The 23,121-nt window shown below is 47.9% G+C and overlaps 4 protein-coding genes across 4 annotated transcripts; 2 read left to right on the top strand and 2 right to left on the bottom strand.

The window, feature by feature from the left end:
* Nucleotides 1–1,306: 1,306 nt before the first annotated feature.
* On the bottom strand, nt 1,307–3,076 carry L3040_006182 (uncharacterized protein; the record flags this gene model as incomplete). Its single annotated transcript, XM_007288378.1, has 2 exons — nt 1,307–2,791; nt 2,846–3,076. 2 exons carry the CDS (start codon nt 3,074–3,076, stop codon nt 1,307–1,309), a joined length of 1,716 nt encoding a protein of 571 aa, XP_007288440.1.
* An 11,048-nt stretch (nt 3,077–14,124) lies between these two features.
* L3040_006181 (uncharacterized protein) lies at nt 14,125–14,451 on the bottom strand (the record flags this gene model as incomplete). The annotated part of the gene is made up of 3 exons (XM_066156787.1): nt 14,125–14,230; nt 14,286–14,303; nt 14,357–14,451. 3 exons carry the CDS (start codon nt 14,449–14,451, stop codon nt 14,125–14,127), a joined length of 219 nt encoding a protein of 72 aa, XP_066011326.1.
* Nucleotides 14,452–14,724: 273 nt separating this feature from the next.
* On the top strand, nt 14,725–17,483 carry L3040_006180 (uncharacterized protein; the record flags this gene model as incomplete). Its single annotated transcript, XM_007288380.2, has 5 exons — nt 14,725–14,968; nt 15,019–16,235; nt 16,301–16,391; nt 16,442–16,539; nt 16,590–17,483. 5 exons carry the CDS (start codon nt 14,725–14,727, stop codon nt 17,481–17,483), a joined length of 2,544 nt encoding a protein of 847 aa, XP_007288442.2.
* A 4,298-nt stretch (nt 17,484–21,781) lies between these two features.
* Nucleotides 21,782–22,861, top strand: L3040_006179 (uncharacterized protein; the record flags this gene model as incomplete). The annotated part of the gene is made up of 1 exon (XM_007288381.2): nt 21,782–22,861. One exon carries the CDS (start codon nt 21,782–21,784, stop codon nt 22,859–22,861), a length of 1,080 nt encoding a protein of 359 aa, XP_007288443.1.
* Between the last annotated feature and the right edge of the window lie 260 nt (nt 22,862–23,121).

The raw sequence follows: 23,121 nt of genomic DNA, 5'->3' as shown, positions 1-23,121 counted from the left end.
ATTGTGCAAGGTGAGAAGGCGCTGGCGCTTAGAGAGTCAAGCTGTCCGGTCGATCTGCCACACCCGACATGTGGAGCAAGTGTGATTTGGCGTGGGTGAGGGGGGGGGGGGGGGGGTAAGGGTAAGGGTAGGGGCCACCTAGTTGTTGCTGTTATTGTTACGCAGGTGTATCCTACTTGCGACGGTAAGATGTGGTGAGCAAAGATCGAAAGACGAAGGACAAAGAGCAATGATAGACAATTAAAGGCAATCGTGGTGGATTTGTGTTGTCAGTGTCGAGTCGAGTCGAGATGAGATGAGGTGAGGTGAAGTGAAGGGAAGTGAAAGGGAAAGCCGGCAAACGAACAAAGCAAAGTCAAGTCAAGTAAAGTAGTTGGTGGGTCGAGGACTGCGTCGATGTGATGTGTTGGATGGCGCTGATTCGCAGGTTGATACCTAGACTCTTGTAGGATGAGGCTTTGGGCTTTTGGGCCTGGATCTGGGCCTTGGGAGTTGGGCCAGGATTTCGGCGGAGCGACGGTGAGTGAGGCTGCGGCTTATGGCGCGCCAATCAGAGCCAATCCTCGATCGGGCATTCGGCGTTTGCGAGGTGAAGAAGCGCCAGATAATTGATGCAGTACAGTAAAGAGGTGTTGGAAATAAAAGTCAACAAACAATAAAAGGGATGCGATGCGATGCCCTGCGACGAAATTTCGGCGAGAAAAAGAAAAATTGGCCGGCGGACGGTTGTGGTCAGTAAGGGTCCGTCCGCCCATACGGTAGGTTGGTAAGTACGGATGATTGATTGTTTATCATCCCACCTTGAAGATCGGTTCTATTGATTGGTATTGTTGTTTATTTTCAGGACATATTACTACCTACCGGTACTAGGTACTTATATATACTTATATATACTTATATAATCCTTCAATCCCGCATGGTGGGCACGACACACCGGCCCTGGACAAGATGGGGTTTTTTCAGGGAGGCATTTTCGGAGCATTGTTTGGCTCTAGAACCTGTCCGTGACTACAACGCCTTTTGTCAAGTTGTTCACGTCCAAATTATATATGCATGTACGAATATGTATATGTGTATGTATTTGTACATGTATTTATGTATATATACTAATTGGATTCCTATTTACAAAAACAACGCTAAATCGCTCGAGGATATGTTCTGTCAAACAAAGGGCGCGGTCGGTACTCGATCCCGTGACCCATAAACAAGAAGAAAGTAAATAAACAAGCAGGGTATCTATCGTGTCGTCCGCAACCTCATGACTCGTGCCAGCCAGTACATACTTCGTACATCATGATCAATCGTCTCAACTCGCCGTCTGGTTCTTTGCACTCTGAGGGCTTCCACTCTCATAGTAACAGTGCTTCGCAAAGCACGCCGTGCAAGCTGTCGGAAGAGCCGCACCAGTCTTCATCATCATCGCACATCCCAGGCAAGTGGGCCACTCCGGGTCTCCGCCCTGCGTGGCAATGTCCTGACCGTTCTTGATCATCGCCTCCGTCATTTTCTTGGGGTGCGACATCCGCAGCGTTTCCAATCCGGATTCGTAGCTCCATTTCGCGTTGGGGAGATAGACGATGGTGACCTTATCAGGGTCGTCGCATCCGAAGAACGTCGCGTTGATGTTCAGGCCTTTGGCGACGAACGTCGCGGGTGATGGGATGAAGGGCATGCGAGTGAGACCAGCGCGGGCTGATTGCTGGTAGGTCCTCTCGATATGGGAGCCGTTGGGATATTTGGCGTCCGTATCAGCCGAGTTGTCGTTGACCAGGATGACCGACACGTTGCGGCTGGGCTGGAGAAGAGGGAAGATGGGATTGTTCTGCTCACTCAGACCTCCATCCACCAAGCTCAAGCTTGCCTGTGCCGAAATATCTTTGGCGCTATCTGGCGCAGCTTCCGCTGAAGTGTACTTATAGAATGGGTTTGGGTAAGTGGCGGATAGATCCGCAGGCGTGATCAAATCAACTTTGCCGAGGAGAGCAGCGACTTTTTTGCCCAGACTCGAGTTCAAAATGCTCGACCTGCTCCACTTGCTCGACCTGCTCAACCTGCGCGGCTTGCTCGACTTGCTCTGTGCTGGATCCAGGCCGTAGATTGCACAGAATATACTTGAGGAAGTCCCGAGGACGTAGCCTAGATTGTCGAAGTTGGTAGTACAGCTACCGGTTGGCTGACCCCCTTGCATCTTCGTTCCAAGATACTTGGTGGGAGTGAAGGCCGAGAGTTCCTTTCCCCAGCTGCCGAATTCGAATGGGGTGAATTCGTAGGTGGTTGCGTCACGTGCCGGGACGCGTTCTCCCTCCCATGTCTTCAATCCCAATGCAGTGATGATTGGGAATGGGACATTGTGAGAGACAAAGTTCGACAGAGTAGCAACAGACGAGAGTGTTCTCTCAATACCACCCTCTGGTCCTTCCAAAAGCTGATAGGATAGCAGACGTCCCCAAATATCGATGAGCGTGGTATCGAACCCAGCATGCTCTTTCCGGTCGATTTCCGACATGATTTCGGAATAGGTAAATAGAGAAAAGATGTCTGCCGGCAGGACCAACAGATCCTGGAACTCTGGCTTCCAAAGCTTCTCCGTGAGGTAGCTGATGGTTGGGTAGTTGTTTCCAGCCATAGAGGAGAGGAGCCATCCACCACCAGAGAGTCCAGCTTGATAAGTAAGAGCCTGGTACAGGCCACTGGTGCCTAAGCCGCTTTCTTCTCGGCCGTCAAGTGCTTTGATGACACCAGCTCCAGAGAGTAGTGACCGGTAGCCACCGCCGCTGGTGGTCAAGGCAACCTGATCGTTGTCAACACTTCATACATAGTGAACCGGTTTCAGCGATAGACTTACAGTTGGAAGCTCAGCAGTACCGAATTCCGGGTTGGTCTTCATCAGCCATGACTTCAAAGCCTCGTCAGCAATGGCTTTCCTCGTTACTCTGTAAGCCTCCTCGCTATCCGACAGACCATCGGCAGCCCGTACTAAAGGAGTTCCCGGACATTCTGACACTTGGGGAGTGTATTCGATATTGGCGTATACTGTGCCCACGAAGAGCAATGGCAGGAGGGAGGTGGTAAGCATATTGTCTCGATTGAACGGTATTCAAGTAAAACGAGCACGAATTATGATGATGGTTTCAAATCAATTTGCGAACTCCAAGTCTTATACTTATACTTCATAAGAGGCCCAAATCATTGTAACCCGATTATCCGAAATAGGGGTGCTTGCTCAAAGAAAACACAACTATCCTCAAAGGTTATTCTGACCTTCAGAGCCCGGTAACTACTACGCATTTGGCCTCTGACGAAGTATGACAAGATATGAACTCAAGAGAGAGTCCTGTTCAAGACTGAACCTTACCCCGTACATTGACTCGCCTCAGACATGTAGTATCCACTTAAATCTAGAAATGTTTTACACTTTAATATAAGCTGAGACTTTATCTAGACTAAGGCCATCAGGGTCCTTGGCTGACAACCTTCCTAAGCGCGTGCCGGATATCGGCTCTACACAATCAGCTATTCACTTTGTTGCCCCATGAGTAGAATGTTTTGACAGAAATCTTCCAAACGATAGGCAAACTAAATTTGCATGTTTTCGCCTTGTTAAAGTATGCTTCGAGTGACTAAACTCTACCAGTCTACCATAGATCTAAAAGATCGAGAGCCCACTACAAGTAATAATTCGCAAAACTTGCAAAACTAATAACGACTTCCATTCTCTTTCTAATCTGATCCGTTTGCTCTAGTATTGCTTTATCAGTTGTCGTAGATTAGTAGTATACACAGCTTCTAGATTCAGCGACAGCTGAGGCTAAATTAAAGATAAGTGGAACCGAAAAGTTTAAAAGCTCTCGTACTTGGTGTTGCAGGCTTAGCTCTCAAGTAATAGCATTGCGCAAAGCCACCTACCCCGTAAAAAAACCCGCTCGGATCACATCTGGAGATGTCGGCCAGAACTCTCGAACGGATCAGCTGAGTGGAGCATATCAAGCTCAATGTCTCAGGAACCGGGGACTGGGCAGATCTCATACTTGCTCGACTTAGATACCTACCTACTTATCTACCTGACTAACTACCTCCTTCCCTAGCTTCCTACCTCCCTACCCACCTACCTACCTACCTATGTGTATACTAGTAGCACTTCGTAACACAGCTGATCCATACCTTCGATACATTGACAATCCGAGTCTCCAGGGGCGACTTCCTAATTCTAGAGCTCGAGGACGCCGAGGTGGAGAGGCCGGAGCCGCGGGTATGAGCTCCGGGGGCGGGGGCGGAGCCCTCTTCTATTTCTCTTTTAAGTAAGTACGTAGTAGAACAAGAGTCCTGTTACAAAAGCTCAGGCTGTTCTGGACAGAAATGGGGACATGTTGTCGTCATGCGGCAGTGGCAGTGGCAACCGAATTAGCATTTTTCCGATCGCTTTCTGGTAAGCTTTTGGCAAAGGGGTGATTTCTCCCTACTTGGAAGTCGGAAAAGGGCTCTTTGGAGAGAGAAGCTCCGGCTGGCCTGGAACGAGATGAGGTCATGTTCTCGCTACTCGGCAGTGGCAATTCGATTAGGCTTTTCCGATCGCATCTCTGGTAAGCTTTTGGCAAAGGGGGACATTTCTCCATACTTGGAAGTCGGAAAAGGGCTCTTTCAGAGAAAAAGCTCGGGATGGTCTGGAACGAGATGGGGTCATGCTTTCGCTGCTCGGCAGTGGCAACGCGATTAGGCTTTCCGCTCTCTTCGGTAAGCCTGGGAAAGGGGTACCGGTAGGCGGGGGTTTATTTCTCCGTGCTCGTGCAGGTAGCCGGCTAGCCGGCAGAGCTGCCCCTCCACACGTCTAGAACGTGCAACCAAGATCTACCTACGTAGTAATAGCTACCGACAGACATTCAAAGCGTTCCAATATTTGTTTTTCGTTCGTGAAAGTCATCGCATAGGGATATATTTACACTTTCAAGAAATCTTGGGCGTTGGACCTTGGGTCCCGTAACCTACTTGTGCGGCCCGCGTCGGATGTCAAAGGCCGCGCGATACCTGATGTATGTAGTAACGTTCACGGAAGACGTTTGGCTGAAACGAATTTGAAGACCGTGTCTCTTTGTACCTTTTCTACAGATAATAGTCAGTGCGCTGACTTTGTGACCTGCGGGCTCTCGGTCACAGTCAGGACAAGCAAGTGTCCCAGGTCAAGCAAGTGTCCCACTTCAAATTGCTATTCCATAGTAAATCGCATACAATTCCACCACACTTGCGATAGCCATTTTTCCCTCAACATTTCTCTAACCATGCCTCCGCAAACTTCAGAAGCTCTTGTAGCTCTCAATTATTACGGCCGCTATGCTACTAAAAAAGAATACGACCGCGCCTTTTAAGAAGCGCGCGATTGGGCCTTAGAAGATATGGAAACCGATGATGAAGGAGTAAAACGATCGAAAAGCGAATGTGCTGCTACGTCAGCACGTATATTCGGAGTCAAAGAACTTGCTTTACGAAAAGCTGTATACCGAGCTAAAAAGAAAAAGCGCAATCCTATCATAGGTCAATTCAATCGATAGGGAGGAAATAATCAGATTTTGTTGCAAGAGCAAGAAGAAGCGATCCGATAATATTGCTACGAGCAATAAGAGCTTGGTTTAGGAGCAACTCTTCTAATGGTACGCGCTAGAATCAATCACTTGAGAGCAGTAAGTGTTATTATTTTATTTTATTTATAATTATCAAATCGCTTTTAACGTCGTATAGAAACAATAGCCTTCTCTTTCTCTTGTATCACAATCTTGGTTCAAAGATTGGCTCCGCCGAAACCCCGATCTTCATACAATCAAGACCAAACCAATCGAGCGCGTTAGACTCGAATCGCATACCGAGGAGGAGATAAAGAAATGGTTCGAAGAATTGCAAAAGGATATGGTTCTCTACAATATCAACATTCCGAAAAAGCTTTTGAATATAGACGAGTCGGGAGCGCGTGTTGGATGTCCGCCGGGAGAGACTGTGATCGTTCCAAAAGAAGTCAAAGAAATGTATACAAGCTCTCCAAACAATCGCAAATCGATTACAATTATTGAAACTATTCGAGCAGACGGCAAAAAGACTCTTCCGCTATATATTATTACACCGAGCAAGAAGATTATGGAGAATTGGATTACGGATGAGCTTACAGGTGACGAAACGATTGATTGCTCTCCTACAAGATATATCAATCACTAGATTATCTTAAACTACGCCGATCACCTTATCAAATGGACACACGCTAGGCCAAATAAACCATGGAAAATGCTGCTTTTAGATGGCTATGAGTCTCATCGATTAGATGAATTTGTATTGAAGCTTAAAGAAGCGCATATTCATTGCTTTTGGTTTCCTAGTCACCTTACACACGCGCTTCAATCTTTTGACGTTGGAGTATTTCGTCCTTGGAAGCATTATCACGCTCTTGCTGTCTAAAATGCTGTTCGAAGTTTAGACTTCGAATATACTATCACTTCGTTCTTCCGCGATCTTACGAACATCCGCCAACAAGCTATGCAACACTATACGATTGTAAACGCTTTCAAAACCTCGGGAATGTGGCCTTGCAATGTCAACGCTAGTCTTAAAAAGATTCGCTTTTATAATAAAGGAAAGAGATCAATACTCAACGAAGAAAACGATAAAGATAATCTCGAGCTTCCCGCGCTTCGTCCTTCTCGACCTGAAGATTTATGGACTACAATTGCAAAGATCAATTTATTACGCACTCAAGATCCGACACAGTTTTCCGATGATACGAAAGAACTCTTCAAAATTACGATGAAGCAAGCTTCTATCGAGCTTCAAAAAGCATATCTTATTTCGATAGAACATATCAATCTTCAGGAAAAGATTAAAAAAGATAGGAAACGCAAGAGAACATCGCGAAAGAGTATTTATAAAGAAGGTTCTTCTGCTGCAACTAGCGATTTGAAAGAACGAATTCAAATTCGTACGGAAGCAGAAAGGGTAGCGGCGTTACGAAAAGCTGAGAAAACACTTCAAGCAGCTATCAACAAGCACAATAAGCTCTTGAAAGAGCAAGGTATAGCTGCTCGAAGAGCTAACAGAGCTAAAAGAGACCGAGTTCAGCTTGCAATTGCAAGAAATAGCTTGCTTGCACCCGAAGATTTAATCTTAGATCGAGAGCCTGATAAAGCACCTACTACGATCGAAGACGCTCGCTTAACGCGCGAAGGTCACCTTGAACTATTCTATATGGTTCTTCAATTGGAAGCTGAATTAAAAGGAGAAACGAAGAGCCATATCGATTTTCCTAAGCCTGATCTTTTAATTAAGACTAATAATTCACGAGTAGAACAGCTAAATCACGACGAATTCCGCGAATCGAGTCCAATTGAAGGTATTCTACAAGAAAGTTCGGATGTAGAATCAAATGCTAGGTCAATTGATTCTATTCAAAAAAATGCCGACTTTTCTCATGTAATATAATTGTCAAAATTCGTTGCGTTGTGCATTTTTTTTGTATATAGAATGCTAGTATTTTCGATGTTCTGACCATTTGAAGTGGGACACTTGCTTGACTTGGGACACTTGCTTGTCCTGACTGTGACCGAGAGCCCGCAGGTCACAAAGTCAGCGCACTGACTATTACGTAGTATTGTGGAGTTACCATGGCTCCAAGGGTGCTAAACAAGCAAAGGTTATCCAGTTCATAAAAGAGGGGGGTTTATGAATGTCAGAAGCACCACTTCAACTTATGAACTCTACGAGTGTACGGGTCGAGAGAGGACTAGGTACTACGTAGTGGAAAAGTAAGGGAAAAGCTCTGCTTTTAGTAGTACCTACGCACCATGACTCTGGTAGAGTCAAGTGCAAAAACAATTAATTAAGGGACGGGTGGGTTCGAAGAAACCTGTCTCACGGAGATAAGTACGGAGTACAGCTATTTACGCCGGAAGTTCTGCTCAGTTAAGCTAGTTTCCGAAGTGGATCAAGATACTTAATCGCAATACTCTCGCCTCAAGTACTACGTACGCAGTATAATACTGCGAGGGCTCTAACCGGGGCTTGACCCAATCAGTAGTAACCTATAAAGTGATAAATCAGCCCTGAAAAGTATCTTTAAGAAAGTATTTAGTCTGTGCAATAGAGTTGATAGGGCTTTGAACCATTCAGAAACGTACAAAACTTACCTCCGTAAGAAAGGTTTCTTCGAACCCACCCAAACCGTCCCTTAATTTGGTTATTGGTCTTTGGAATTTGCCTTTGACTCTACTCCCCACCATGTTTAGATGTCGGACCCAGTTTAGACCCATAAATCGTAGAGCTGCGCTTTCTGAATGGCTCAAAGCCCTGTCAACTTAAAGGCACAGACTAAATACTAAACCCAAGATACTTTTCGAGGCTGGATTCTTACAAGTTGATTGGTTGAAGCCCTGGTAAGATTCCTTGCAAAATCCAGGGTGTGCGAAGCTAAAAGCACAGCTTTTCTCTTAATTTTCTACTGCGTAGTACGTATCTAGCCCTCTCTCAATCCATATGGAGTTAAAAGCTTCGTCTCTCCAAATCACATGATTCTTCGCCCTAAACGATTGTTTATACTTATGGAGATACTACGTATTTGGGAGCTGCACGAGCAGAGATTTCCCCAGGTCGACTCTTCTTCTTTCATCTCTTCTTCTTCTTCTTAGCCTGGTAACTCAATATCATCTGTAGCAGGTACTGTGAATTGTCTGTGCGCATTGCGCACGCATCAGAAAGAAAATCTCAAGTGTAGTAGGTAAAAGTTACCAACAGCCCGCAGGTAACGGCAGCGCACTGACTGTTAGTATCTTATCCTCGAGTGGCCAGAACACTGGTAGCGCCTTGCTGTCCGTATACAACCCACTTTCATACCCATACCGTTCTGTTCTTCACTTGGTGCGAATCTAGCCCTACTGCAAGGCGGGTGGCGGAGGCGGCGACCACGACTCAGAGACTCAGCGACTCTTGTGCAGATTCGTAAAAGTTGAAAGCCGGAGCTAGCTTCGTGATTGTGAAGTCTGGTAGTGTGATAAGATTTGCGATTGGTTTCTCATTGGATGCAGTCTACATGTGTAGGTCTCGGCCTGCCAACCGCTGTGATCGGATCGCCCTGATATGGGCTAGATAATACCACATTACAGCCCTACCCTAATAGTAGTAAATTACCATCTCAGGGTGGCGAAAAAGTTTAAATCTCCCCTTAAAGACCCTGCCATCTGCAAACGGCTTCAGCTAAATCTACCATCGAGGATTGCTAAATCTACCATGCACAATTCTACCTATCTGCCCTAAAATTCGACTCAAATGCAAGAATACCATTCCGTTATAACCCTAACTAAACATACCGTTATAACTTTAACTCACTGACCTTGATCCTAACCCAATTCGAAAGCTCGCCCCAACCTTTTTAACTAAATTGCTTTAAGTAGCTAAATCTACCATATATATACTTCTCCCTAAGTATCTGCATTGAAATTCTATTAGAATACAAGGAAAACATTCCGGTCTAACCTTAACGAACTGACTCTGATCCCAACCCAGCTCGCAGGCTCCCCAGACGGCTTGAGCTAGATCTACCACACACAATTGCTAAATCTACTATACATACTTTCTACCTATCTGCCCTAAAATTCCACTAAGATAACAGAACACCATTCCGTCGTAACCCTAACTAAATATATCATTATAACCTTAACTGACCGACCTTGATCCTAACCCAATTCGCAAGCTCGCCCCAACACTTTTAACTAAATTTAACTAAATTGCTTTAGCTTGATCTACCATACATATCTATGTGCTTTGAACTGCTACCAAAATACGTAGTATACAAGAATAACATACCGTTATAACCTTAACTCACTGCCTCTGATTCCAGCCCAACTCGGAAGCTCGCCCTAACCCTTTCAACTAAATTGCTTTAGCGAAATCTACTATACATATTTACCTGCTTTAAACTTTTACCAGAATATACAAGAACAATATACCGTTATAACCTTAACTCACTGCCTCTGATTCCAGCCCAACTCGGAAGCTCGCCCTAACCCTTTCAACTAAATTGCTTTAGCGAAATCTACTATACTACGTACATACCTCTCAGAATATACAAGAACAATATACCGTTATAACCTTAACTCACTGCCTCTGATTCCAGCCCAACTCGGAAGCTCGCCCTGACCCTTGAAACCAGACAGACGGCTCTAGCGAAACCGACCACTATCATACACACCTACTACGTACGTAGTATCTGCCATGAACTTCCCTATCTGCCTTTAAACCTCCCAGCAGAATATAGTAGTACGTAGCACAAGAACAAGAACCACACGCCGCTACAACCTTGAATAACCGACCCTGATTCCCACCCAGCGCGGAAGCTCGCCCTCGCCCTCGCCCTCTTCACCCTGACTCAGCTCCGAGTTCTGCGATGCAGCGATGTAGTCCCTGCGTGTACTTCTGCGGCTCCAACACCTGGACCCGCTGGAGGCGTGCACAGCTTTGGCGGGCGCTTCGGGGTTGCCCGATCGGATTGGGTGTATGGTAGGTCTAGTGGTTGGGTGTGGTAGGTGGTTTTCGCCATGGGCCCTCCAGGCTTGTGAGGAGGCACCCTCAGGCGGGAAGCTGGTTAAGGTTGTTAAGGCTGCTAGGGCTGCTAGGGCTGTTAGGGCTGCACTGAGGTATTACGCCTGGGAGAGGCACCACTGGTACAGTACCGTAGTAAATTTTTTTCTAGAAGAACACCAATTCGTGATGGGGTAACCTTAATGCATAAAAGCTCCGGTAATGTCCGATCAGAAATATACCACGTTACAGGCCTAAGTATTACCCCTCGAGGGTGCCTCAAAAGTTTAGTTTCCACTTTAAACCCCCTGTTTTCCCTACCCTCGAGGGGTAATACTTACGCCTGCGACGCAGTACTACGTACTACGTACGTACGCAGCGTTGCCCATCGATTTGGTGGTTGGTGGTTGGTGGTTGGCTGCTGCCCGTGCCGCCTCGACAATTCTTTCTGTTCTGTAAACCTAATTCGGGCCCTCTCGCTTCGCAGACTGTATGTACAGTACTACACTTTATTGCGTGATTGCCACTGATGGTTATGCCGACCAGAATCTGGCCCGTGAGCTGGGATAAGGAAAGGGCACGCCACGCCTGGCTTGCAAAAGGTTATGCGAGACGCATGAGAAGAAGAAAGTCAGACAAGTCGCAGCGCAACGCAGCGCTCAATTGCAAGTTGACAGGTTGAGGCACACACGATCTATGTTCGAGGCACAGGCAACGGTGGATGGGCAGAGGGATGAAGTTGGCGAGCTTGATCGAGGAGGTGCTTTTACGTATCAAATTCGTATTGTCGACTGATGCAGGTCGAATGATTTACCCCCCTTTTCAGCACCCGAAATAGGGGATGGGTTTTTCATCGAACGAGGTAAGGTTTCTTCTGACCCTCGTGGTGTAGGTAGTAGGAGAGTGTGTGGCCTGTAACGACAACGCGAGTAGGTAGGTACCGGTAGGTAGTTGTACCTACTCTGTACAGTTCGAGGTCCGATAAGGGCTTGAAAATCAGCCGAAGGGTCTGGCCTCATGGTCGGCAAGATTAACCTAAACAGCGCAGGTCGAGACTCTGACAGAGTTTTCGAGGTTCAGCAAATGTGCAGTTCGAGGCCTTGATTAAAGTTTTCGAGCTTCAACAGCGCTCGGTACCTGGAATCTACGTAGTACGACTATCTATCTCCCTGAGGCTTCGAGAGGCTCTCACACGCCCTCGCGCACGACTGCTTTGGGATGCCCGCAACGCCGGAAAAGGGCAGTTCTCTCGCGTTCTGGCCGACAGCGTTTCTACACGAGGACGGTAGCTGTCTGGCACCACCAATACCGGTACCTTCTCGATTGATCGAGCCTCGTATTCTGCCTCTTCGTCGCCAGGCCGGCCCCCGACGCTCGGTCCGCCAGGGGTCTGTCTGCCCTCAAAGCATAATCAGGACAGACCTCCAGGGTCCACGAAAATTGAAAATGTGCATCTTTGTTTTGCAACAAAAGCCGATAAGTCGCAAGCCCATCCGACATGGCGAAAACTGACTTTGCCGTGTCGTGTGTAGTATGTGGTGTTCGTATCTTATCTGGCCGATAAGATAATGGTAGGGCTTGACCTCGCAGCTGGAGGGGACAGGAACGATCATGTCCGGAGATACCATGCTGCCCGGCGTCAAACGCTACGTACCAGAGGCAGGCGAAAATCTCATGAAATTTCCCGACTTGATTGCGTGCATCGCAACGAATGTTAAAGCTATGATAATAGTAGAGAAAAAAAAAGGATACTCGTAAATTATGGATTTCTATAACGATTATGTATCGATTTACGTTGTCAGCTCTGAAATTATAGAAAATATAGATTTCCAAGAGCTTCATCTAGCGATGTTTCACGATCTCAATTGCTTGCATCTCAACGGAAATTAAAGCTATAATAATAAGAGTTATATCATAAGATCGGCAAACTCGTAGGGTATTAATATTCAGGATTTTCATATATCTGATTACGTTCTCAAGCGTAGAATTGAATGAGATGCGGGCTTGCAGTGCTTTTTTTTCAACGATTTTGACGATGTCGACGATACGAATCTACCAAAACCAAGCGAATCTTAGATCAAGTCAATACTATATTGGATCTCAAGCGATACGACGACTTATCATATTAAAGCATGGAAAATTGAATCAATCGATTCGCGTAATCGTATCTCAAGAGGATATCAGGTTTTTGTTAACAATTGATCAAGAAGCGGTTCGTACATCACAAGAAATGTTAGCAAAACCGATAATAATTTCACTTCCACGCCGGACTGAATAATTTCCCCGGCCCATCCCATCCGGAGTCTCCTTTACTTTACGGAGGGCCCCTTACAGCTAGCTAGCTGTGACGTCAGGTCCCACTCTCATGCCAGGGGGTCCAGGAGGTGTCTGGGCAGGCATAACAAACGACGAATGAAAGGGCTTCAGACGAGTCCCGGGAAATCAGTTCGTTGCGACGTGCAACAAAATCCCGCCACGGGCGAATGAGGGGAGGAGATCAGTAGGTTTGATTCCCGGGAATCCAGTTCGTCGATGTGCAACAAAACTCTGCGTCGAAGCCAATGATGGATGATGGATGATGGATGATGGGTAATGGATATGAAGCGGCGACGACGGTGGGTTGCATTTCGCATCGAATAGTAGGCACACCACCTGTCTATAAATAATTGTAGTTGTATGTCCCGGATCGCAGGGTAAAAAAGCAGAATCCCCGCTTTGGATATCATCCGGGCTTTATTAATTTCTTGCGCTCCGGCTGATCAGAAACGTGACCCTATGAGAGCCGCCCAGATAAGGGTGGGGGGTGACGCGCATTCTTGACGCACGTCTGCAGAATGCGACATGCAACAAAAACAAAAAGAGGAGGGAGGGCACAGACATAAATAGAAACATCGCGCATATGACGTTGAAGAACGAGTGATTTCCACAGCCTGACATATCATATAATTCTCGGATTCTTCAGAAAGGAACCCCCGGAGAGCACACAGCCAGATTGGCCAACAAACCTCACCACATCTTCTCGACATCCTCTGCACAACCAACCGACCAACCAAGCCAATATGAACAACCGGTGAAGTCACGTGCCTCGTCACTTCTCGGCCCCCCAAAAAACGATAGGTACGATACGGAAAACCTGCCCTGGCGACAGGGACGTCCGTCACCTATCTGAACCCGCTCCTCCGAGATCTGCAGACGCTCAGCCGGAAATAAAACCCTCCAGGAGAAAGGCTCTTTTTTTTTGTTGCAGATAGCAGTTGAGGCTGTTTGTTGATGCTCGAGCGTGCCAGGGGGGTGATTATGCCACTTTCGTCTGATGTTTTGATGTTTTGATGTTTTGGTTTGGTTTCGTACGAATTCGAAGGGAATCGGTGGGTACTGCTGGTATTCGGATGGATGGATAGATATCGAGGGCTGTCTGTCATCTGGCGTGCCTCTCTCGTGGTCACCAAAGTACCATACATCTATCTATCTATATATATATAGATATATACAATCTATATATATATATATATGGATATATACCCACCCAGTATTATTCTGCATGAGATTCCCATTGGCTGACACAACAGTGCGGGCCCGTTGCTACCAGTCAGATACCGTACGGAGCGGAAAGTGGAGATGCCGGTGGATCTTGGACGGCTGCGGGAGCTTGTCGATGCTTGAATCTCTAATAAATCCCATCTCAAAGCTTGGATGAAAAATTAATAAGCGAGTGTTGACATATTGCCCGGGATACATCTTACTGTACAAAGTGCTGAGTGCTGGCTGTCCAAAATAGCGGGGGGGCGAGGAGATTCTCGAAGTATATATATACGGGGGATCAAGCAGTCCGCCTTTTTCTTCTTCCTCTTCTCTGTCTCCAACTGGTCGTGCCACAAGATCAGATGATTCCCCACGTGCGGCGTGCATCGCCGTGGTAGTATGGATGCATGGCTTGCACAGCCGCCCAAAGTGATAGGGCAAAGCGAGTGAGTGTCTTACGTACCCCGTTCATCCTTTCTAATATTCATCCATTCATCCAGGCATCAATCAGTCTTCGATCCGGTGCACCATAACTCGCAAAACACCGTTCGCTCTGACTAGCAAAACATCCGGATAGCATCCCAGGAACCAGGAACCAGGAGCCAGGAACCAGGAGCCAGTCAGTCCCTGACAGCCGGTCTTGAACCGAGTCAACCGACTATGGGGGACGAATTTGTGCCTCCCGTGAGAGCGCTGCTGAAGGCCATCGACGCTGGCATCAAGATCGCTGGCAGACTCGTTGCATCTGCGAGTAGAGTACCGGCTGGGAGAGCACTGCAGATTTCCGATACAGCGCAATACCTGCAGATATCATTGACACAGAGCTCGCAGGCGATCGTGGAAGCTTACCGCCAGAATGTAGCGATATGCGGGGAGCCGTTCACCAAGGCTCTGGTGGAGGACAGTAAGGCTGTTGGAATACCTGTGACGTGAAGACTGCTAACTGAACCGCAGATACTATTCAAAAACAGCTACAGGATCTCAAGAACGAGGTACGCGATAAGATTGACGACATAGAGGAGGACTCGGAAATGTTTGACCCAGCGACCTGCGTTGATGCGCTGGAGGAAGCCAAAAATTGCAGCGCAACTTGTGTGAATATCTTCGAGGGTCTGCGAGAGCAACTACACGCGAGTCAGAGACTTGCGAAGATGAGGCTGGAGAGGTTGCCTACACTGCGGAAACCGCTGCCGCCAACTTCTCGTACACTCAACTGTCCCGATTCGCCTACCGAACCACTTCAGATCAACAACACCGTTATAGAAGATCCTCCCAGGCTTCCTGCGAGGACCGAGAGCCCCTGTGCTATCAACGGCGCTTCTCATTTCCACCTGCGGACGCCAGCCCGTAGCGGCGCTAGTTCTGCTCATCAGAGGCAACGATCGTCTCGGGATATATCACCACCATCTCCTCCAGATGGGGATAAAGGACTAATACCGAGGGAGGCTGTCCGCTCTCGAGTAGATGCCAATGACGAGTTCCTGGAAAGACGCAGGCAGTCAAAGTTGTCATTTTTGATCGAAATGAGGAAATCCGTGTCTTCAATTGATGAAGAGCGAGAAAGGAAGTCGCTCGTCGATGTCCCACGGCCTGGCTCTCCCAACTTTGGAAGCGCAACTATAGCAACAAGTATAGCAACAAGTCCAGTCGAAGCACGAAGTTCGCGGCTGAGCTTGAGCGGTCACGATATATTGATGACGAGAGAAAAAAGTCAAGGTCAGGCTTCTCAGGGGACCAGGAGCTCAAGAACTAGCTCAATCCTTCAAGATACCTGTCAGTCTCCAAGGCAGGATAGCCGAGACTCAATACTGGGTCTCAGAGCAGCACCTTTGAGCCCTCCGCTCAGTGAACATGGAACTTCAATAGGTTCAGGCGGAACCGAGACTTGGCGAACCCTAGTGGGTGAAGCGATCGCTACAACCCTCCAGACTCCTGATTTTGGAAAGGGGGTTGAGCCAGGTATCGAAGTTGTAACGGGTATTGACCATGAGAACGAGAAGATTGCTGTGGGCCCTGATGAGTACCACCATCCAACACCGACTGCTTCAATGGAGTCGGTTGACTGTCCCATACGGCATGATACTTCTTTCTACAAATTTGGTGGTTTCTGCGAAGGCTCAAAGGCAGTTTTGCGAGGAGAGAATGGCTTCAAGATTGTGAAAAGGCCAGCCGTACGTATCGCTTCTGCGCGCCATCTTGGTATGGCTAACAGCACAGGAACTAACAGCCATATCAGGGACATTACAGTGCAACAATCTCAGCGCGATGCGTGAAGTGCTCATATGAAATTGGATGGAACGACGTCGAGAAAGACCGTTTACTAGAGCGTAGGCAATTCCGTTTCCAGTCTGAAGTGACAGATACTGATTATAAGCAGGGTCCGGGATCCACGGAAGCAGCGGAATCAGATGGCGCCAAAGATTCATCTCCAAATGCCACGTCAAGACAAACTCGCTCAAAGAGCCCGTCTACGCCGTGAATTCTCCCTCGTCTGTCAAAATTCCTCGCTAACGCAAAGTAAACAGTGCATCTTCTGCATCGACGAGCACAAAACAATCGAGGACCACGACGCCACCGTCTTCTTCTCCGTCCCCCAACTCCTCAGACACCTCGCCAAACATCCCCGGCCCTTGCCCGCCATCAGTGGGATCACCATCCTATACGGCTTCGTGCTCCCTGAAGTCGTCGACTTTGACATCCACTTCACTACTGCTCAGCCCACTTTACCACCATACAGCATGTCTGAAATCGCGCAGAAGGTCGCGACACGACCCTCTGGCCAAGCCACATCAAACCACCATCCTAAAAATGAGCGCAGCAGTTCACGGGATCCCGAAGGCCACCCTGTGCTGAAATTCGCGAACGGAGCGAGGATCGTAGGGATCACGTTCCCCGAACGCTTCGGCGGGAAATGGTGTGTAGGCTACCACGACGGCGATCGCGGCGCCTTTCCAGCCGGCGAGATCATGCTGGAAATGCCAGCCAAAGAGGACGTATTGATGAACCCGCAAAGCAGCCTCCTCGCCGTTGCGCGGTGGGACTTCAAGCCCAAGGACATGAAGGACGGGGGCTGGCTGCGCTTCAGTAAGGGGGACAGGATAAGCTGCATCGGCTATACTTTCCAAGATCAGTGGTGCTGGAGTGGACAGAGCAGCAAGGGGAAGTGGGGGCTGTTTCCCGCGGCCTTTGTGGAGGGTTTACAGGATGGTGGCAGATCGGGGACGAGTCCGAGGTTGGGGAGTAGTAGTGCGGATAGTAATGCGAGGAGTGGGTTTGGATTGAGCGGACGCATACCGAGCTTTCCGCGGAGCAGGCATCGGAGTCCGAGGCAGCAGGCTGGGAGTAACTTGAGCATCCGGAGTTCGGGGAGCGCTGGGAGTATGAATCAGCAGCAGGCTGGGCTGGAGGTGGTTCAATGATTTCTCGGTCTCGGTCTGGGTCTCGGTCCCGGCGGTGCATACTGGTGTTCTCTGGGTGGTGATTTTGGAAAGACACATCATACATACACATATACATATTACGAGGTGGTGTTCTGGATCGGGATTCGCGAAGCGGAAGCGAGCAATGTCTTTCTTGAATCTGGCGCTGGAGATGGAGACTGCAGGTCCTGGTCTGTACCATAGTTCCTTTACGATTAGATAGATACCCTTTCCTTAGCTGTGCTCTGTGCTTGTACAGAGAAATGAAAAGAAATGAATCCAATGTCGACACCCGATCCCTATTCCGACCTCGCTGTGCTTAGTTAAACTAACGCCTAATCGGATTTTCTGGCTCGCTCTTGACCATGATCGATGGCTGGGTGGGTGGTAGTAGTAGGGGAGAGGGTTATGACGGACGGACTCTAATCTACCGGTAACACCACGGCATACATTTCTATTCTGTCCATCTCTCTCTCTCCTACTTTTTTTCCATTTCTTCCACCGGTCTCACTCCAGAGTGCGTCGGTTGTCGGTTGTTGATTGTTGATTCTTGATTGTTCGGGTAATGGTGATTGTTTTAGTGATAACAACATATATGTATGTAGGTAGGTACGTACCTAATTCAACTCAAACAGACAGAAAGAAAGGCGGGCGGCCAAAGCAGGCCCGGAAGGGCAGGCAGGCTCTGCCAAACCGCGGCGGCGGCTACGTACCGTAATGCTTCGGCAAATCAAATTTGGGCCTTAAAAAATTTGTGAGGGTCAACTTCTAGTATTGTCTCTCTCTCGACTTCGTAGCAATTGGAACCTATTCTGTACGCCGGCAACGAGAGAGGGAGAGTCGGCGGGCGGTCGATTATTTCCCATGCCTCGAAGAAAGTGGAGTTGTATTTCCCATGCCTCAACCCACTTTTTGAGTGGGCCCGCTTAGCCAAATCTACTCGCTGCTTTATACAGGAAATTTTTTTCAGTAATGCCGCTTATACTAGAATTATTTTTTGAAGTTCTCGATTGTAATTCTAAAGCTATTTACATTTACAATTTTTTAAAGAATTAATAAAAATAAATAAATACAATTTTATCGCTTACGGATCTCGGTGTAGCGCTAAAACTGATCGCGAATTGAAGATATATATGTGTTTTTAGTTATAGATATCAGCTTAAGAATCAATTCCAAAAGATACGCTATCCGCGCAACCAACGGTCTTGTATAACGAACACGATCAAAGCATATATGTTTTCCTTACCATACCGATACCGTTGCTTCTTTAATTCGAACGTCGTAGTTGCAACGAGCGCGCTACTTAAATAGATTTGTATCTGTATCAGAATCGAGTATACCGAAGGCGAGGTCGTTGAATGTAGCGTCAAGCAGCGAGTAGATTTGGCTGGGCGAGCCCACTCAAAAAGTGGGTTGAGGCATGGGAAATACAACTCCACTTTCTTCGAGGCATGGGAAATAATCGACCGTCGGCGGGCGGGCGCACTTTGGAACTCTTCACGACTAATCGTCTCTCTACTGTAGCTAGGTCGCCGACTCACGCACTGACTGGCTGGCTACTCGCCACAAGAGATGATCGCACACAGCAAGCAAAAAAATAAAATAAAAATCCTCTATCGCTCAAGATGAGTATGTGAACAAAGCAAAAGGAATAATCAGCAGATGGGCTCGACCGGGGATTGAACCCGGGACCTCTCACATTGGATCTGAGCAGAACTCAGGGGTAAGCCCGAAGCAAGAATCGTACCACTAGACCATCGAGCCAACGCTAATTGGTTGAAGGTATCTTCCCGCACTTTGTACTATATACACTTCAAAAATCTCGACAGCCCAACAAAACGCAGGACGAACCGCTCGAGGCAAGATGGAATCCAAAAAACATTATTCTCGTCACGCTCAAAGTCCAGATGGGAATTGATTTATGAGGAGTACTTCGCAGGCTGATGCTCTTAAACTGACAGATACTATGTAATTTTCTCCTCTTCCTGCTTTCCCCTTTTATTGTAATTTACATTTTCGCTGCTCCTCCCCTACTGTCTGCCTCGGCCTTGTATTTCTCACCACCTTTGGACTGACGGCACCTCTTTGAAGTCATTCCCAAACTCGTTTGAGGGCCTTGCGAGAAGTTGTGCAGTTAGGATCAGGGAAATGACTGCTGCTGGAAAACCGTGCATCGCAGTCGATCGCTAAGGGGGGGTAGAGAAGCGGTGCATACCTATCCCAGGCCTTCGATTTAAAATATAGAGAGGTCAAGAGCGCCCACTTCACGCTGACTCTGAAGCTTCACTTGTTCTACGCTGGCAATCTGATTGAATGGATTCCTTTACTCGCGTCGCTTACCACGGATAGGTATCATCACAAGATTATCATCAAGGACCTGAGGGAACGTGAAAAAAGGCGCCATTTAAAGTGCATAGAGGATCATAGAGGGGTGAGATAAGAACATTGCACCTCCGTGATGTGGGCCGGCACCAAGTTTTGATATCCACGAAATCTGGCCTGGGCCCGAGTCGACCCAAGCTGCTCCATCAACCACAGCCACAGTTCCGAACTCATCGTGAAGTTGTCGCCTACGGCCGGTCCGCAACACACCTTTTGCACCTAGCTAGGTACGTAGTAGATGATGCAGTCGGCGAAAATGAGCTAGAGCTTTAGTACCATATATATCTCGGCATAACGGGTTTACTTCGGCTGCTCTCTATTATAGCAGCAGCTACTTATTATAGCGAGCCCTATCGGTATACAGAGATGTAATTTCCCGGCGCTAAAACCCACCCCTACCTTGAAAGGGAATGCTAGAGCGTTTGGACAGTTACTACCGGTACTAGCTGATCATTCGATGACGAGCTCTTTCGAAGCCGGTCTCGACTCTCAAGAGGTTATTAGCATGGCTAGTGGGCCCACCCCAGGTCGGTGTTTAAAATCGGATCGTTTTTGTACTCCGTGAGTAAACATAGACAGTTCAGATGCTTTAGATCGTGGCTGAAATTGCACCGATGAAATCGACGAAATTGACCAAATCGTCGTTCGTAAGAGCTCGTCTCTGCGTCAAAAGACCGTGCTGGGACCGTCCTCGAGCGTGTTGGGACCAGCCCTATGCCAAGAAATCGGGCGGAGTACCTATACCGGTACTCGATATAGTGGCGCGCAGGGCTGCTACTAATAACGTCTAGTCTCTATTTCACAACTGGTCAGTGCGTTGGCTGCGTAAAGGTCTAGACCCTGGATGGAGCTCGAAATTACGCTGGAGCCATAATTAACATCGTAGTACGGTATCTTCACCATTTACTACGTAGAAGTCACGGGAGGCAGTGCGTCGATCTTGCGGAGAGTCAACAGACAAGCCCCGCGCCGCCACCCTGTCGAGTTTATGCGGTACCTGCTTTAGCCCAATCATCGTTTCCGGTTTTAGATCTTTGCAAGCGTTGATATACGTAGTATGACCCGTACGAGCGCCGAGAAATAAATTAACACCAATTTTATCTTTCACTTGTATCTTAATGTAGATACTCATTAAATTTTTTTTTAGGTATTTGACAGGAGCCCTTGAATAATCCCGTTTGAGAGAATGAAAACGGGAACGGCCATCAGAAGGTCTTTCTCAATAGGACCATCAAGAACGGTCTATTACCTACTTGGACCATTTCTAAAGAGGGCCTAGTACTAGTATTGGTTATAAGCGGTCCGGTAAATCATCTCCGATAATAGAAAGTCGTAAATAGGTCCGTCGAACCCCCTTGCTATCGACATTACTTCGTCAGGTCTTCGTAAGGTCATTGGCGAATTCCCACGAGTCTTCGTGTTTACGAGCCATTAGCGAGGTTCTTTTCTTTTTTCTTTTTCCACAATTTTGTAGACGTCGCAGATCGTGTGTACAAAAGGGTCCAACCCTCTAGAATGATAATGACATAGGTATAGGTACCGGGGGTACCTTGACATGGAAGTGGACGGATCTATCTATTAATAGGTGTTTTTGGGAAGAACCGACTTTTGCTAGATCCTCCTACTCAGCACAGTTCGCTTGCTAATGAGACATGGGGACGACATTTCGGGAATTGCCGTCTTATCGCTCCCCACCCGTCGATTTTTTTTGGAGACCAGATACTGAGATTGCAATGCTCTGAATAGCTAACGAACCGTGGTTCCGATTCTAAATCCGGGATGATTTTCGACGTGGAGGCTCTGGCCGCTCGAGAACAAATTATATAAGTAGTAGTAGGTATATCCAGCAATCGGACATCTGCCAGCGATTACACGCCTGCTCTTCCATCCCACGACAAGAACTCAACATCTCAACCATGAAGCACTGCATCATCAGTTCCGTCGTCGCGGCGTGTCTCGCCATCACAGCCCACGCAGTTCCCGGTAATGTGCCCGCATCATATCCAACCGACACGCTCAAGAGCTGGCCGCCTGCTCCAGCTGAAGCTCTGAAAAACATGATTGCCAAGAACGCCCACAAGTCCAACTATGCTGTCTTCGACGCCGACAACACAATATGGAAAAACGATATTTCGGAGGCAGCAATTGCCTACTTGGAGAACCGTGGGATCATTACTCGCGAGACAATGGACCCTTCGCTGAAGCTGATCGATTTCAAAGACGATGCAAGCAATACGGAGTCGCTGCACAGCTACTACACCCGTCTCTGTGAGATCGATGTGATGATCTGTTATCCATGGATTGCCCAGGTCTTCTCCGGCCTCACCCTGCGCGAGCTGAAATGCCACATCGATGACTTGTTCGCCTTGAACGTCACCATCCCAACAACAAAGTGGAAGGATGGCGCGGCCGTCCAATGCGAGGTAGAGCCTCCCAAGGTCTTCACCAAGCAGGTCGAGCTCATCAATGAACTTCAAAACAACGGTATTGAGGTCTACATCGTCAGCGCCTCCAACGAAGAGATAGTCCGTATGGTCGTTTCGGATCCCAAGTATGGGTACAACGTGAAGCCCGAGAACGTCCTTGGAGTCGCGACAATACTGAAGTGCGCCAAGACCGGAGAACTTACCTCTTCTCGAAAGCAAATCTCGGCCGGCACCTACAACGAAACAGCCAACTTGGACCTGGAACTCAGCACTCATCTTTGGACGCCAGCCACTTGGTATGCAGGAAAGTGGGCTGCTATCTTGACCTACGTTGATATGTGGAAGAAGCCGGTCCTGGCAGCAGGAGATACTCCAGGGAGTGACACCTATATGCACTTCAATGTTGATATGGACAAGGGTGGCTTGCGTCTTTGGGTGAAGCAATCACCCGAAAGTTACGAGGAGCTGCAGACCCTCATTGCCGAGTCTGTGCAAGGACAGAAGGAAAACGGACTTGCTGTTACCGCCGATAAATGTTGGGTGTATGTGCGTCCTCATGAGCTCTTGTGATCGGCTCATGCCCGGTTGGCCCCTGTGCTTGGAGCGTCAGCTATCTTAATACAAGCACTCGCCCAAGAAGCCTCACATCTTCCTCCATCTCTCCGGCCATAGTCGCGGAGCACAGTCGGTACTTTATCTGCACCAAAAGGATCCACTCAACCTCGTGCTCCACGGTTCTGCCACCTTCACCCTCCTCCATTGTACCCATCCACTCAACCCATCCTAGGCTTGATAAAGTATTGAAGGGGAGCATTTTTTGTACTCTGGCA

Source organism: Drepanopeziza brunnea (assembly GCF_022702325.1).
Source record: "Drepanopeziza brunnea f. sp. 'multigermtubi' strain 214-2 chromosome Unknown ctg10, whole genome shotgun sequence".
In the NCBI taxonomy this organism is placed as follows: Eukaryota; Fungi; Ascomycota; class Leotiomycetes; order Helotiales; family Drepanopezizaceae; genus Drepanopeziza; species Drepanopeziza brunnea.
The sequence above is the reverse complement of the archived record's forward strand: the minus strand, read 5'-3'. Positions and strand labels throughout refer to the sequence as shown.